Source organism: Rhineura floridana, chromosome 6 (assembly GCF_030035675.1).
Source record: "Rhineura floridana isolate rRhiFlo1 chromosome 6, rRhiFlo1.hap2, whole genome shotgun sequence".
Classification (NCBI taxonomy): domain Eukaryota; kingdom Metazoa; phylum Chordata; class Lepidosauria; order Squamata; family Rhineuridae; genus Rhineura; species Rhineura floridana.
This window is the reverse complement of record NC_084485.1, coordinates 149480612-149497554: the sequence shown is the minus strand read 5'-3', so window position 1 is coordinate 149497554 and position 16943 is coordinate 149480612. Positions and strand designations below refer to the sequence as shown.

The following is a 16943-nucleotide window of genomic DNA, read 5'->3' as shown; positions in this document are numbered from 1 at the left end:
CTATTATAATGAAGAAGAGGAGGAGGAGGTGGGGGCTAGTCTCGGAACATTAGTCAGGAACAACTACTTTTATTTATTTATTTATTTATTTATTTTTATTTTATTTTTTTATACTTTGTATCAAGGACTGGTGAGGAAGGAGGGAAACTAATCCTTTGCCACCATTTTCTGAATTGTTAGCAAACATTGTTGGTTCTGCAAACACCTATGGAAATGTTACTGTTGGGAATCTTCCCATCTTTGCTAACAGTTTGACCAACATTTTTACCCTCCCCACTTGCAGTCCCTCACTTCACACACCTGCTTTTGGTTGAACTGACAATGGCCATGGGGTGATTCACATCGTCTTTCACAACAAGGATATTGTTCTGTGGAGGAACAATTGATAGAACATTAACATGAGTCCTTTCCCATGCTAGAAGATGATGAGTGTGCTGAAACACCGTCTCTCTAAGGTGAGACAGGCAAGCACAAGGAGAAGGGCCTTTTCAGCTTTGGCATCCTCACAGCAAACGAGACAGAAAACAAAAGTTAAAAGACAAGTTTAACAAATTCGCTTTACTTCTTGCTGAAGTAACTGAGGGCAGGCTATTCTCACACTTGACTGTTAAGTGGAGGTGCTTTCAAGAACTGACATAGCTCTGGGCAGGAAAACATGCCTGACAAGATCCCCATGGGGTAAAAGGCCCATGGTATCCTGGCTGTATCTTCCTCAGCCACCAACCCAGGAAGGAGAGATCAGAGACAGTATATGCCGGGTATGCTTTAACTTGGATTCCTGCATTGAGCAGGGGGTTGGACTCGTGGCCCAACTCTACTATTCTATGAGTCTATGTTCCCTTCACAGTGGCTTCTCATAAAAGCTCAACATAGTAAAGAGGGAGAAGCAAGCATTGCTCCTCCTCTATATGTGGGCTGGCTAACCTGTGGCCCTCCAGATGTTGCTGGACTACAACTCCCATCATCCCTGACTGGCTGGCTGGGACTGATAGGAACTGCAGTCTAACAACATCTGGAGGGCCACAGATTCCTCGCCCTTGCCTTTAAGTATGTGCAGGACATTCCTTTGACAATCAAAGACTCTTCATCAGTAACATTAGCAAATTGTCACAGTTACATGATATATAAAGATGTCCAGGATGAGAAGGAAGGGTAAGTAGACACCAATCAATGAAGGCAGAGAGGACAGGTAAAGGAGAAGCATTATGAAGTCTTGGCAAAACATCAATTTATCAATGTAACTTTGCAAAAGGACTTACTTTGTACTTGCGGAGTACTGAGGAGTGGTTCATGATCCGGTCTGTGTCAGCACCATCCCGTGGCACAACAACAATGCCAAAGTCCCCAACTATCACCTCCATCTGTTGCAAGGCAAAAGAAGCACTCATGAGAAAGAGGGGGAAAGGTTGTGTTTATATTCCTGAAAACTTGAATCAGCACTCGAGTTACTCATTTGCAACTAGAGATGAATCTTTTCACTTTTGGCTTCTCATTTGTCTTAAATTCAGTTCCTCAGGTTCCCGCATCAGTTTGTGATATTTTTTTAAGTCCTCATGAAAATCCATCAAGCACATTTCTCTTAATATATATATATTAACCAAACAGATTACCAATCTGTTAATGTGATTAACCAAACAGAGGTTTTTATTGTATTACCAAAACGTTTCGGCTTCCGCCTTCATCAGCTGCTAACATACAAATGCTGTTACCAAGGTGGCAGTTATAGAGCTTTGAGGATGGAATGCTCAGAGGGGCTTCATTTGCAGAAGCTAAGTAGTGGTGGTACTGTCCTCCAGGTTCAGGCCATGTGGTGCCAATGTGTCCAGAGAGTATATCCAAAAGTTCTCCCTTTTAGTCAATGCTGCTGGAGCTGCTGGCATCTCTATCGCTTTTATGGAAAAGTCCAACAGGCTGTGACCCTCAATGTTAAAATGCTTTGCAACTGGTTGCTCCACTTTTTTTGTCAAAATTGCCGACTTGTGGTTCCTGAAGCGCGTGCGTAGGTCAGTTGTGGTCTTTCCTACATATTGGATATGACATCCTGGTCTTTTGCACTCGATGATGTAAACTATATTGCAGGACCTGCAGGTGATGTTCTGTTTGATGTAATATGTCCTGCCTGTCCTAGTGCTTGTAAAAGTGGCTGGCTCCCTGAGGTGATACAGGGTTTGGAGTGACAAGGATGAGACCCAGGATTGGTGATAGATGGCTTAAGCACAGCTCTCACCAACAGTCTGCGCAAATTAGGAGGTTGGCGAAATGCTATAACAGGGGGCCTGCTGATGGCTCTAGCAAGATGTTCAGAGTTTGCCAGCAATGGGTAGCTCTCCCTGATTGCTCGGTGATAGTTAGGAGATACTGGATGGAAATCTACCACAAATGGAATCCGTTGTTCTCTGCTCTTTGACACCTCAGTATGATGGAGAAGGTTTTCTCTGGACAGAATGGAGGCTCGGTGGATGTTGCAATTGATAATATGTGGAGAATATCCTCTTGGAAGAAGGTGTTCTTTAAGTTCACTGATCTTTCTCTGGTATTTATCTTCAGTGTTGCAAATAAGTTTGATTCTCAGAGCTAAGCTATACACAATGTTCTTCTTTATATGCCTAGGATGGCAGGATCTCCAGTTTAAATAGGTGTGGGCATCAGTGGGTTTGCTGTAGAGATCAGTGGCTATTTTGTTGTTTTTAATGGTGAGAAGGACATCCAGAAAAGGGATGTGCAGATTGTCATTTGTACTATTAAATGTAAACTTAATAGAGGGATGGATAGAGTTGATGTAATTTTTAAATTGTTCCAAACTCTCTTTACCATTCGTCCAGATCATAAAGATGTCGTCAATGTATCACCACCATATAAGTGGTTTGTTGATGGCCTTATTATAACACAAAAACAACAACAAATTTCCAGTGTACTACATGAATAGAATTAAGCTCACAACAGGGTTCATATAAAAGAACAGTTACCTGAAAGATTGTCTTACCCCTTATATACCCAGTCAATCACTGTGCTCTGCAGGTGTGGGCCTCCTGCGGACACCATCTCATCAAAAGGTCCATTCCGCACAACATAGGAAGTGGACCTTTAGTGTTGTGGGACTTACCCGTTGGAAATCCCTCCCCTTAAATATTATTAGGCGCCATCTCCGTTATCTTTTCAGCACCTATTGAAAACTTCCTTCCAACAAGCCTTTTAAATGGAAACCTTATCCCTGGCTGCATCTGTGCTAGAACTGCTTTTTAGATATTTTTGAAGTTAGTTTTAAAGGAGGTTTTAAGATGTTTTGTTTTAAGATGTTTTTAAAGTTGTTTTGTTTTAATGTTTTAAAGTATTTTGTTTTTAATTTTAAAAGTTATTTTAGTGTTTTTGTTTGCTGCCAGAAGGAGGGCGGGATATAAATTAAATAAATAAATAAATAAAATACATTATGACAGCCAACTTTCCCTCACTGAAGCAGGCGAAGAGTCAAACATCTCATTATCAGCGGAATAAGAAATGAACTCCCACCAAATTGCATAAAAGCAATCTGGATTCTCTGACCTGTCAAGTACCAGTCAGGAGTCAATTTCTCCAAAATCACTGAGTTCCATAAGTTTCTATACCAAAAAGGTAAGTAAAAGTTCCGGGTCATCTTCCATTGTTGTGCAATGGAAATCCTAGCTGGAGCTAGCATCCATGTGAGCAATTCTTTTGCCCAAAAGTCTGTTGTCTGAGAATCCCACATATTTAACAAAGATAGTTGTGGAGTAATCAAGATATCCATCAGGAATATTTTCAAAATTTCCTGAAATACTTCCACCCAGAAAGTATGGACAAGGGGACACTCCCACCATAAATGTAGGGATGTCCCCCTAGTCCCACATCCTTGCCAGTAGGCCGGGGATAGGCTTTAAATTATTCAAGACAACTGCACTGGAGTATGGTGCCACCTGTAGGCCACTTTCATGGAGCATTCTCTGGCATATGCCAAGCCAAATTTATAAGATTTAGACCCTCACAGTTCCTGTCATGCAGCTTCACTAATTTCCATATGCGGATCCCCTTCTCATAAATTTTTGAGCCCCTTAAGAAGGCAGTACAGTAAAGCCTCAGTTAAGGAATCCTCCAGAAATGAAGCTCCTTGTAACAAAAACCTTTCTAAGGTGAAACTGACCAGCTTTGCTTTGCTATGGATAAACTTTCAAACCTGTACCTTGCTTTAAGGTGAAACGATTCACCTGTGTTTTTGCTTTGCTATTCATAAACTGATAAGCCTGTGCCTTTGCTTTGCTAGGGTGAAACTGACAAGTCTGTGTGTTTGCTCTGCATTAAAGAGACCTCTTGCTTTCTCCCAGGGCTGAGGAGGGAAGGATCCATAATGATTCAGAGGAGGAGGGGGAGGATGTTGGATAGGCATCCTTTAAAGCCCCTGTTGAAGCTGCCCCCACCATGTATAAGTAGGTATAGGAATCTATCCCTATTCCTTCCATGTTATTTCTACCTCTGGTACCAAAGGTTCTGTTACAGTGATATCCAGCAACCCATCTATTTTGTTAACTAAGGTATTACTGTATGTATGTCCAGTAACATGCCATTTAACTCAGATACTAGCCCTTTCCTGCAAGACCACAACCTCAAACTTGGTGAGGAGTGTTGTGGCTTGCAATGTAATCATTGGGCTTGCCAGCAAATGCTTAATTTGGTACTCACAGAACCAAGAGAGAGTAATAGTACTTATAGTAACTTTAAGCTGTTGCACAGAGAGATAAATATATAAGCCATTCAATTGAAAGAGGCCTTTTGTCTCCCAGGACCAGATCAGAGATTGAAGCCGCTCATCCACCAATTCAGGATGAGAACCCAAGGGAATAAAGGCGAACAAAATGGAGAAAGTGTGTGCCAATTGTTTATATTTGGATACATTTATATTTTGGATAAATATGATCTAAATTCCTTCTTGCCTGCTCAGAGAGTCTTTGAATGAAACAATAAAGGGCGCTTCTACACTATGCCAAGGAAATCTACTAAGGCTGGACCAAATTGACAAAGACAATTTCTCAGCTGTTTCATCCAACTTTATATTGTCTGTTTTTTTGGCACTATTTCGAAGCTGAGGTGAAATTCTTTGGGGTTGGAGAAGAGAATCAGAACAGCTGCCATTTTGTTTCCCCCAGAAATCCCTATTCGGAAATGCTTTTTTAATTTGGGGCAATTCAAAATGGCTGCTTCCTTTGCCGCTCACTGAGAGTCACCCATTATTGTGGACAGCAGATGACTATTTACAGATGCATGCATGTTTTCAGAGTCACAGAGTGTTGTTTCATGTACTACTAGGAAAATTATTTTAATGTTTGAAGAATACCATTAGTGTGTGTGTTTGTCTCTATGTGTGTGGGAGATCAGAGATTAACAGTGCAGTCCTATACATGTCCAATGAACCCAAAGTCAATGTAAAGAAGAGTGCTTCCAGACGGAGGGTTTTTAGTGCTGCCCATTCATTGTTCCCTTACTGCAAGCTATATCACTTCCCACACTTTAGCAGATACATTCCCCTATCTTCCATCACGAGTTTTTAAAGGGCAAAGAGTGGCAATTCCACATTAAAACACCTAATGTGGAAGTATGCAAAGAATCAGCAAAATGATCTGAAGAAATAGGGTGGGTCAATTTTACAAAACCATTTCTCCTCAAACTACGGGGTCAATTTCACACATTTTAAGTTGAATCACTGGGCAGTATTGAATTAAGTTCTACTAAGAGCAGACCCATTGAAATTAATGAACCTAAACGAGACATATCCATTAACTGCACTGGGTCTACTCTGAGCAAGACTAGCATTGATACCACCCACTGTTTCTCCCCATCCCTAATATCTACAGTTCCCAAGATTCATTGGAGGAAATAATGGGGGTGGGGGGAAGCCACCAGCCTCCAGGCCAAGCACAGCCCCTGGAGACTCCCCATATTTATTTATTTGATTTATATCCCACCCTTTCTCCCAGTAGCAGCCCAGGGCAGCAAACAAAATACCTAAAAACACTTTAACACATCATTAAAACAGACTTTAAAACATATTACAATAAAACCACCATTAAAAACACAATAAAACAAAACATCTTTAAAAACATTTTTAAAAGCTTTAAAAACATCTATTTTTAAAAAAAGGTTTAAAAACATATTAAAATGCAATTCCAACACAGACACAGACTGGGATAAGGTCTCTACTTAAAAAGCTTGTTGAAAGAGGAAGGTTTTCAGTAGGCGTCAAAAAGATAATAGAGATGGTGGATCATAGTGGTGACATCCACACCATACACTGGAAACATTCTCATGTGATGGTTTCCTCTGAGCCATCAGATTCAGATAAACAGTGGGAGGCACTTGAGGATCAGGACAAGGACTTGGAAGAGGAAGAAGAGGAACATGAGACAATGCAGCCCCTTTGTTGCTGTTGTTGTTTTTAACTAGCTTGGCTGGGAATGGTGGAGTTGTATATTGCAAGGAACATGGGGGAGTAACCTGTGATCCTAAGAAGAGCCCGGCTGGATCAGACCAAATGTCTATCTAGTCCAGCATCAGTGTGATACTATAGTGTGAACAAATCCTGGCTTTTATATATCTATAAATTATATTTTGCATGTATATTTTATAAAGACCCTCAATTCCAGTGACTGTAATCTGTTTTAACTGTTTTTATTCCTGAATTTTAAATGGTTGTAACCCGCCCTAAGACTTCCTGCGAAGGGCAGATAATAAATAAATATAATAATAATGGTATTAACAACAACATACCAAAGGCAGTACTCAGAAGCGAAAATGCTGGTCTTACAACACTCAACAACAGAAATGAGCATAGTAATGGTGGCACATTTATAACATACTGGGGGGGCAGGAAGGGCGGAGAGAGGAAGGAATGGCTTTGATTGGCACTTCAGTGCTGGAGGTAACCCTGCTCTGCAGTCGGTTTCCAAAGACTACAAAAGCGAGGCCTTTGCGCACAGAATTTCCTGTAGGAAGTGGAGGTTTTCTCCTTAAAATCAGGAGGAGGGAGGGAGGGGGAAGCTTTCCCCTTATCATTCTGACAGGCTTATCCCTGAGTTTTAATCTTGTTTCCTGGCTTCACCAGAAAGTCCTCGATTCTTGCCTTGCCTGGGGTGCAGGGAGGTTTTTGTTTATCTTTGCTGTCTTTGTCTTGCAATCCTGGGAAACCTCGGTCTTCCCAGTCTCCTGTTTCCTCTGTCCATGTTCACTCTGATGACCTCTAGGGGAAAAAATGAATAAATGCTTCCCAGCATAGCAGGCTATGGGGCATTTGTGTGTATTTGAGAGAGAGACATCTGACTGTCTGCCTGCCTATCTATCTAGTATGGTGCTTGCATGCAAACCAGGAGGATTGAAACAAGGGCTCAGCAGGGTAGTAAAGGGGGTTTGCCAATGATAAAGACCCCATTCCCTTGTAGAAAAAAACAGGGCAGGGGACAGAACCACTCCCTTCCCCGTCACCACAGCCAAAAATTGTTGAGCTCCACCTGCCTGGAACTTCCCTGCACAATGCCCTCAAGCCACTGACTGTTTGGCAGCCAACTGAACGGGGGTGAGGCAGGGATTGGACTCAGCCAGGATACGCACCCTCTGAGCCCACTGGCATTCATCACCCCTGCAACCTTGGTGAAGGAGAGCTGCTCTTTGCTTTATCAAAAGGATTGTCATGGAAAGGGGAACAGGACTAAGTTGAAGAACTTAAAAGAGGGGGTTTCCCCCCAGCTTTGAAGTTGGCACGCTAACGATAGTATCCTGTAACTTTTCACAGATTCTCTCTTGCTCTTATTATTTCACTTCCAAGGAGTGGCTGATCTTGAATGTCAAAATGGTTACTTAATTCATTACTATTGCATTGCTACTGTCAAAAGGAGGTACTTATGGATTTTCTGACTCAGGCCCACAACAATTTGCCACACTCAGGTACTATGCGTTTTGATAACCTCAGGTGCTGTGCAGCAACCTCGCCACATCCCTAGTGTCAAGTTTGGGAGAAAGCATGGGGGATGACTGGCCACTTGGAAGAGAAGACCCTTGAACACCTCGCCTCCAAACAGCCAAACTCCCTGCCCACCTCCCCTGCATGAGAGGCACCTGGGGGCTCCATCAGGATTCAGAACCACAGGGGGCCATCCACCAATAAATGCTTCAAGTGAAATGACTTTCCTTTGTGGGCATAATCACAACAAGGGCATCTCCAAGTTTTGGAGAGTCTTTTGACAAGATGCCCTCCATGGGTCCAACACCGTCCTGCAAACTCCACAAGATGTTCATGAGATCAAATTCATGTCAAGCTTGGAGGTGTCAAGTGCCCCAGGTTCAGTAGGGCATGAACAGACTACGGCTGTGAGCCCACTAGTCACCTATAACAAAGCGTTTCCATTAACCACACCTGGAAGGGGAACAAGTTGATCTGTCGATCAGTTGCAAAATCTCTTTGAAGTGAATTTTTAAAAAACCGCACTCAAGCTGCTCTTACCAGGTTTTACAGTAAAAAGAGGCAGGGCTTGACTAGCATCGTGTGATGTTGTTTTCAGAAGACAGAAGTGGAGATGTTCTGGAGCTTGCAGAACAGTAGCATATCTCTGCTCTACAACTCAATTTCTCACCTTCTGCTTATTCTGTCCTAGGTTGAAAATGCTACACAAGCTTTTTTTGCCCTGCTGTTGAAACTGTAAAGTCCATCTCCTGGTCTGCGAGGAGGAGACATGATTTTCATGTGGCCCAGTGATCAGGGGATTGATGGCACTGGGTCTGTTTCAGGTGAGAAATGACCTGTGCTGTTGGGGAATTGTGACGCCAGAGAGAATCTGGCTAATTTGGAAGAAAGGAGGCAGGTTTGTGATTCAACAAAACTTCATTAGCATTTCTTTTGACAAAAAGAGTGGACCATTTCTCTTAATTCCTGTCCTTTCCCATTGTTCCATCGAAAGGGTCACTTGATTCCACCATCAGTTTTCTAATGAAGAAGCCAGAAAACAAACCAGCTCTCAATGACATCAGCCTTCTTCAAGCCTGGCAAAAAGGCACCACAGCCACCCTCCTCACTGCTTTTGAAGTGAAAGCCTAGCATTGAAAGCCAATGTGGTGCAGTACTTAGAGCAGGGGTTGCCAATGTAGCACCCATGGGTACACATGTGCCTACAGCGGCCTTCTCTGATGCCCACATGGTCCTCTTTCCCTGTTGAAATTAGGCTTGAAACAAGCATTTTATTGTAGCCAAAGGAACAGGTTGCTAGTTTGCTGTCTGGTGGAGTGCTCATGTCAAGTTTCTCCAGTTTGCAGATGTACTCATAGGCTCAAAAAGGATGGTGACCCCCGAGTTAAGAGTGTTTGTCTAGGACTGGGAGACCAGGGTTCAAATCCCCAGTCACCCACGAAGCGTAATGAGTGGGTGACTTTGGGTTCTTATTGTCAACCTACCGCACAGAGTTGTGAGGATAAAACGGGGAGGGGAAAATCATGTACGCCACCTTGTGTTCCTTGGTGGAACATAAAGGCAATAATATATATATATACATAAAAATGTAACTGTCATGCTGCAGTTCACAGCACCACAGACATGTGGCACTGCAAATTGCAGTGTGAACACTTCTGCCCTCCAGCTGCACGCCACTTACACCACCCACCACTGCCTACCTTGGCAAGCAGGCAAGGCAGCAGTGGCAGCCTTGATGAGTGAGTGGGCAACCTAGATGTGGCAGCGGCAGCCTGGGTGGGTAGTTGGGAAGGTAGTGGTGGGAGGTTGGTGTGTGGCCTAGGCACATGACCAGATGCAGAGTTTATCCAGGGGAGGTGGTGGTGGTGGCAGCCTGGGTGGGAGGCCAGTATGCTGTCTAGGTGTGCTGCATAGTGGCAGCATTTGTCCGGGCTGGTGTGGTGAAGTGGCAGCAGAGGAAAAGGAGAGGCAAGCGGGTTATCAAGGGGAGTGGGGCGCCTGAGTGGGTGGGGGTTGGCAAGGCGAGTGGGGTTGCCTGGAGTGGTGGTGATGCGTGACAGGGGAGTGGGGGTTTGGCAGGGGCTGGGAGTTGGTGAGTGGGGCGAGCAGAGAGGCAGAGCACCCTTAGTGATAAAAATAATTAAGAATAATTTCTCTCCTTTCTCTTCCAGCCAGATAATGTCATAACTAAAATCTTTTAGCCAGCAGCAAGGCCAGATTAAAGTGTTTGGGGTTCCTACACATGAAATATATAAATAATAACTTCAAGCTTGCTCACAACTTTTGTGACATTATAATGCCTAATAAAGGCATTATAACCTTACTTTTGGGATTTTTTCTAATGGACCAACACATTTTTTTGGTGTTCATTCCACAATTATATGCCCTTCATTATATGAAGGCGCGTTGACATGCAGCCTAATCCTGTGCAAGTTTATTCAAACATAGGTTCCATTGAAGTCAGTGGTGCTGACTCCAAAGCAAAAGTAGGTCTTTAAAACTATGGAGACTGCAAGGACGAGAAAACAAGACAGAAGCAGGAAAGAAAAGTGTTGTAAAGGGGGAAAAAACAGCTCCTTAGGAACCCAGGGATTCATATTACCTGCTGTCCAAACAACTCACCCTTCAATCATAGCGCTGACTTCACTCATGCCTAAAAACACTGAAAGGAGGGAGCAGCCAGACTGTCTCATCCCACTGATTTCCTCAGAAAGGTGCCTGCACATGTTTGCTTCATAGCTTTCCTTTTAGAAGGGCTAAATACTCCCCCCTTTTTTCCCTTTGAAAACTTAGTCGAGGCCCCCTACGAGCAGGGCCCAGGCTCCAATTCGCATGATAATCCAGCCTTGGACAAGGTGACTGTCCAGAAGAGGGTAAGCAAGGAAAGGGAGAAAAGCCTGGCCTGGGGGGATTCCCTCCCCCACGTGCTGAGCTACATTCGTTGAAAGGGATGGACCGTGCCCATGACAAATCACATTCTCTTTGCCTGGGCTTGTTCCCTGTTAAATGGGTCTTGCAGCTGCCCCATCAATATCAAACATCTCTTGTGAACAAATCTAAGGATTGCAAGCGTCCTATTGCTCAAAACTGAACAAGTTCAGAAAACAAAACAAAAACTCTCCATTTTTTAAAATCTGCAAATTACAATTTTTGTTCTACTTAGTTTTGCGTCATTTATTCTTCCGTCACTCATGCATCAGGTATTTTATACAAACATGCTTCTCAGTGTTCATGCTTTTATCAATGGGACGCTTTGTCTCCTACAGTTGTGAGCATGGAGGTTTCAGGTGGAAGCTGGAGTGCCAAAGCACTCAACTTTCAGTGTTCTTTTAAATGTAAGTTTCAAGATCTCAGGGTTGCAGACCTGTATGCAGACAGTGTCTACAAAACAAAATGTTTTAGGGTGTGGAGTTTCCAAGCTCTGAATGTCTGTCTCTCTCTCAGTGTCTTCCCGTGAAGCTCCTCTTCTGCACAAACACCCTTTACTTAGGGCTGTTTCACACACAGCAAGTCCAGGTTTGTCACAGAGTACACTCAGCAGGGAACCACAGGGCTCGTCCAAACTGACCACGATAATCCACATTTTCCATATACGCTTTGTCATCTGACAGTCCCCACTTTGCCTGAAATTAGCTCTTTTCCGATCTGAAAAATATGCTTTTTTTGTGCCTGCACACGCAGCAGGAAGACCTTTACATTCTGTTTGCTTTTTCCCAGCTCCGCCTGAAACACCACCCCTTATCAGCCAATTGGTCTGCAAAATATGACGTATGCTCCTCTCCCCCTTTGCACCGAAGCACAATAACATGCATGCACTTGAACGTACGAGCGCAAAAGTTTGAATTTTCTGTTGGTTTGGTAGTAGTGGCTGTAATGGAGTTGACCGAGTTTTTGGCTCTTGTACAGCTCCACTTACAGCTATTAAATTTCTGCCTTGTGCAGTTGAGGGCAGCCGGAGCCCAACGGGCACCTGGACAGGGTCGCGTGACACCCCGGAGCCTAGGAACGGCAGGAGCCCCAGCAGCACTGAAGTCATGCTGAGCTTCCTTGGCTCATGCAGGGGTGGTGGCGGAGGGGGCTACTTCACAGCAGCTGCACTGACGAAGCTTTGGGATAGGAAGCACCGCGATGTAGCAAGCTCAGCACAGCAGGAGGTGGTGGCAGCTACATTTTCCTCCCTTATGGCAACATTGTTCACAAGCGAGGGCTTGGGGGAGGGGATCTCCCCTCGCACCCCCTCCCACCCAGCGCCCAGCAGCCTTTTCTAGCTAGGGAACCCCACGCGGCTGCTGGATCCCTCGATTCTTGGGGGCTGCTGGTGGTGGTGCTCCCTTCCCCCCTTCTGCACGCACGCACGCACGCACGCACACACGCGCTGGACATATTCTCCAGGCACAATTTGTAATAGGAAGGCATGCAGGGGGAATGAGGTTAGACCTGCTAAACATCCCTTCCTCTTTCTCCGCTTTGAAGTGTTCCCTCTGATAAAAGAGAACTGCAGACCACTTATCTGACAATAATTGCTGTATTGTTGTTTGCTTGCATTTGCAATATATCGCTAAACCGAATGTATGTGGTTTTGCCTTTTTGCATATCAAATTTTCTGGGGGTAAACACGCCTGGCAATTCCACTTATTTCTCATGGAACTGCAAGCAAGTAACAACGTGTCATGTCTAGGAAGGTAGACCACCAGTCTCTATGGTTGCAGGCGCCCAAGACGCTCTAGCAAACCACTTATATGATACTACTTCCAGCCAGAGCTTGGAAAAGTTACTTTTTTGAACTACAACTCCCATCAGCCCAATCCAGTGGCCATGCTGGTTGGGGCTGATGGGAGTTGTAGTTTTAAAAAGTAACTTTTTCAAGCTCTGCTTCCAGCACAGTATTGTTGTTTGCTTGTATTTGCGATATATCGCAAAACCGAATATATGTGGTTTTGCCTTTTTCCATATCAAATTTTCTGGGGGTAAACACGCCTGGCAATTCCACTTATTTCTCATGGAACTGCAAGCAAGTAACAACGTGTCCTGTCTAGGAAAGTAGACCACCAGTCTCTATGGTTGCGGGCGCCTGAGATGCTCTAGCAAACCACTTATATGATATTACTTTCAGCACAGTATTGTTGTTTGCTTGTATTTGCAATATTTCGCAAAACCGACTGTATGCTTTTCTGCCTTTATCCATATTGCAGTTTCTGAAGATACACAAGGCTGGCAATTCCACTTATTTCTACAGAACGGAAAGGGGGGTATTGAGGAGCTGCTACTGCTTGCTTCTTTTGTAAAGAATGGCAGGAAACTGAGAGTTTAATGGGGAGCACCCCCCTTCTTACAGAACCAACTTTTCCTGGGGTGGCGCGGCAGCTTTGTGACTCTGCGTATTTGCGCACACCCGCCCAGGCACGTTCTGGATTCAAGTTATCCCTGTACCTTTCATTCCCCCCCCAAATGTCTCATAAATCAAATACCACGCAAGAATGCGAGCTGGGACTTCTGGCTCCACTGCAAGGTTCCTGACCCCCAAGCTTTTCTAGAGTGCAGCGCTTGGTGGCGGCTCCCAGCTCCTCCCCATTCTCCCTCTCGCTCTCGCTCTGCTTGCCTCTCGCTCTCCGTGTAGGCGTCAGGGAACAGCCACTGAGAGAGGCTTCCCAGCAGCTTCCCAACCACTTTGGGGCAAAACTTGATGCTCCATTGCCTTCACCCCCCCCTTCTCTCTTTCCTTCCCGTGGCCGTTTGCAAAGCGCCAGCAAAGCGAGCTCCCTGCACCAACCAGCCGCACTTGAGCAAGACCAGCCAGGAAAAGGGGGGCTTTACAAACAGTCACAATTGCAGATCTCACCCGGAGCGGCCACCCAGTTCTCAGGCTGGCTAAAAATAAATGGCTGTAGCTGCGCAGTATAACTGCAGAGCCCCCCCAACACCACACCATTGCTCTGCTTGGTTCAGTTTTCCCAGGCTTTCCCCGGACATTTGCACACATGTGGAAATACATGATTGGCTGGGAACGAGGGAAGGGGTATGGGGAAACGCCCATGGACCGCCCACAGCTCTAAAGTCTGTGGTAGTGCATCCGAGCGCCTTACGGTACAGCGGATGATTCCCGATTTAAAAAAGCAAATCGCATTTCTTGCGGTAATGCAACAGTGGATTTAACCCTGAGAAAATACGCAAAAGTGTGCGATGTCATATGGACGACCGAAAAATAATGAATACACAAAGCGATCATGTCACAGATTATACGGTCGTCTGGATGAGCCCACAGTCAATCCCTCATTCTCTAAAGTGCAAAAGTGGCTTGTCACATTCACCTTTTAAAGCATAATTAATGTTTTTTAGGATGACCCCTTGTTAAAAAGTAATGATTGAAGTGGTCATTTTAAATATATTGCTCTCAAATTTGGTTTAAAAAATCTGCCAAAACTAAAGAGTCAGGAATTGATTGTGCATTTAGCATTTTCTATGCAAATCTGTACACAGTTTACTGACAGGTAGAATTTATTTTTGATTGCAGAGTACATCTTTTCAGCACCACCCTGATTGCTGTTCCTCTTTCATTCAATTTGGAGAAAGGTAAGGCTTTTGTGTTGCATTTTATTTAGTGGCTCTCACATCCTGAGCTTCTGAGGCAGCCTTCCCCAATCTGGTACCCTCCAGAAGTTTTGGACTACAACTCCCATCACCCCCCATCAGAAAAGCTGTGCAGGTTGATGCTGATGGGAGTTGCAGTCCAAAGTATCTGGAGGGCACCGGATTGGGAAAGGCTGCTCTAAGGCCTGGAGGGGAAGGGTCCTGTTGCTATTATTAAGCATACAATTTACTGAGTTTAGTTTTTAAATAATTATTTCGTACAGTGTCATGGAATCATTTCTAGCCGTATCAGGTTCTGAAGGCTCTCTCTGCTGATACGCTAAATTTAGGGTTAAAATGATGTGACCGTCTCTTTTTTAATGCAGCAGTTTGGGATGGAGCCCTTCAAAACGCCCCTACAAGTACACCCTTGCGATCAGCAGCCTTGCTGCTCCCAATATGGTTCAGTCAGTCTCACACAGTGACAGAGGCATGGAAAGAACTACAAGTTTAAGAGAGAAGTTTCACTGAAATGCAGCATAAAGCAGCTGATTATATTTAGACTGCAACTTCCATGGGATAGGGGCCTCACTTTTTTTGTGTGTGTGTGACTCTGTTCAGAGATTGTTCAGAGAGAGCCAAGCAAAACTGCACTCTTCCTTGGAGTGCCCCTTGTTTTGTTGGAAGTGGGGCAAGAGCAACTCCTGTTTTGTTCTTTTGTTTGTGCTCCAGAAGGGAGATAGGGCTAGGGTCCTCCAGATGGCTAGGCTTGATTACCTTTACCTGTGCTGCTCTGACTGACTTCCTTCCGTTGTTAAACTGGTATGTCTTAGGGAAGCTTACCTGCCCCTCCTCCTTCTGCCCTTTCCTCCTCTTCTTCGACTGTCCGGACACCTTTGTCTCTGCTCTCTCTCCCCTAGCCATGAGGGCAACTCCCACGTCTGGGCGTTGCGCCTCCAACTTAGTTAGAACTAGGTATGCCTTTCTATCTACTAAATAAAGTAGCTTTTCTTAGTTTAGTAAGTCTTAAGTCTCAGTGATCTCAATGCAGGGTAAAAGCCTGCTTTCTTAGGCAAACCACACACTGGCACGCACGCATTTCAAACTGCAGTTGTTCTCTGCTTAACAAATATTCAAATTTACACAACATGTTTAAGGGAGGGATGGGGAACCTGTGGCCCTCCAGTTGTTGTTGGACTCCAACTCTCATGAGCCCCAGCCAGCATGGCCAGTGGTCAGGGATGATGGGAGTTGTAGTCTAGCAACTTCTGGAGGGCCACAGTTTTCCCACCCCTGATTAAGGGTAACTCAACTACAAAAGACTATTAAGCTCCTATATAATATTTTTAATTTTTACATAGGAGAGGAAATTTTAGCAGATTCAGCTTTTCTCATGCCTTTTAGGGGAGGGCAGGAAGGGTCCCTCCCCTTCTTCTAATTCACACAACAGGTGATTATTCATTAGGATACCCTATACTGTTGAACAACACAGTGCCTCTTCACACCAAATAACTATTATAATTGGAGTTATAAGCATGCATGCCAAAGGCACAAAGCCCTTTGTTAAAAAAAAAAAAGTTGATTGTTCGACCTGCTTTGGAAAGGGGCACATAGCTCAATGGCAGAGAACATGTTTTGCATGCAAAACCTCCCGGGTTTAATCCTAGCATTCCAATATCAGGTTTCTCTTTCAACAAATCTAGGGACTGAAGAACAAACCCTGGCTTATCATTGTGGCTTGTTTGGAATGAAACAAACCACAACCCCTAGTTCAAGTGTAACACTAAGCCAAAGATCATGGTTTGTTTCTCCCAAGTACTAGTGGGAAGGAGCATAGTGGGCACAAATGGCTCATGGTTTACGGTGTTGTGAGAAATCAGACACTGTGTTTAATTGCATTCAAGAGCTTGCAATTTCAAATGTCGCCCTTGTTTGCATGACAAGCTGTCCAAGAGGGGAGTCTCCCTTGCATTCAGTTCCTCTACCATTGTTAGAATTAGCAATGGAGGTGTCACACACTGTGAAGTGGGGGGGGAAGCAGACAGACCGTCTGTGGTGAGAATCCTTGGTGAGAACAATATGCCGAATGAATGGATGCTGGGCTGTGTGAAAATGGAGTGTGTGAATGATGGGGGGTGGGGTGGGGAAGAGAAAATACAACAATAACAACAGATTACACATCTTTGCCCCTCTTCCAGTAACTACTCACATCTGCTTCATTCCATAGGCCTGGGATACAGAAGGACTCCAGCAGGTCACTTCCACACAGCAGCAAGATTCGGAGCTCTACAGAGAAAAATATATATACCAATATTTACATAGAGGCACCAGTCGTTCCTAGATGTCAACCCCATGCTAAGAGACATTGACGGAGGAAGGGAGACAAGAAGAGGCTTTGACACAGAATTGTTGTTCAAAT

The 16943-nt window shown here is 44.4% G+C and overlaps 1 protein-coding gene across 1 annotated transcript in view; it reads right to left on the bottom strand.

The window, feature by feature from the left end:
• The window catches only part of NMNAT2 (nicotinamide nucleotide adenylyltransferase 2), a 92567-nt gene that overhangs the window by 5445 nt on the left and 70179 nt on the right, over positions 1-16943 (bottom strand). Inside the window, exons 8-10 of the mRNA XM_061630576.1 lie at positions 16734-16810; positions 1260-1361; positions 301-368 (exon numbers count right to left, since the gene is read on the bottom strand). Of these exons, the coding sequence (XP_061486560.1) occupies positions 301-368; positions 1260-1361; positions 16734-16810 (247 nt within the window). The remainder of the gene's footprint in view (positions 1-300; positions 369-1259; positions 1362-16733; positions 16811-16943) is intronic.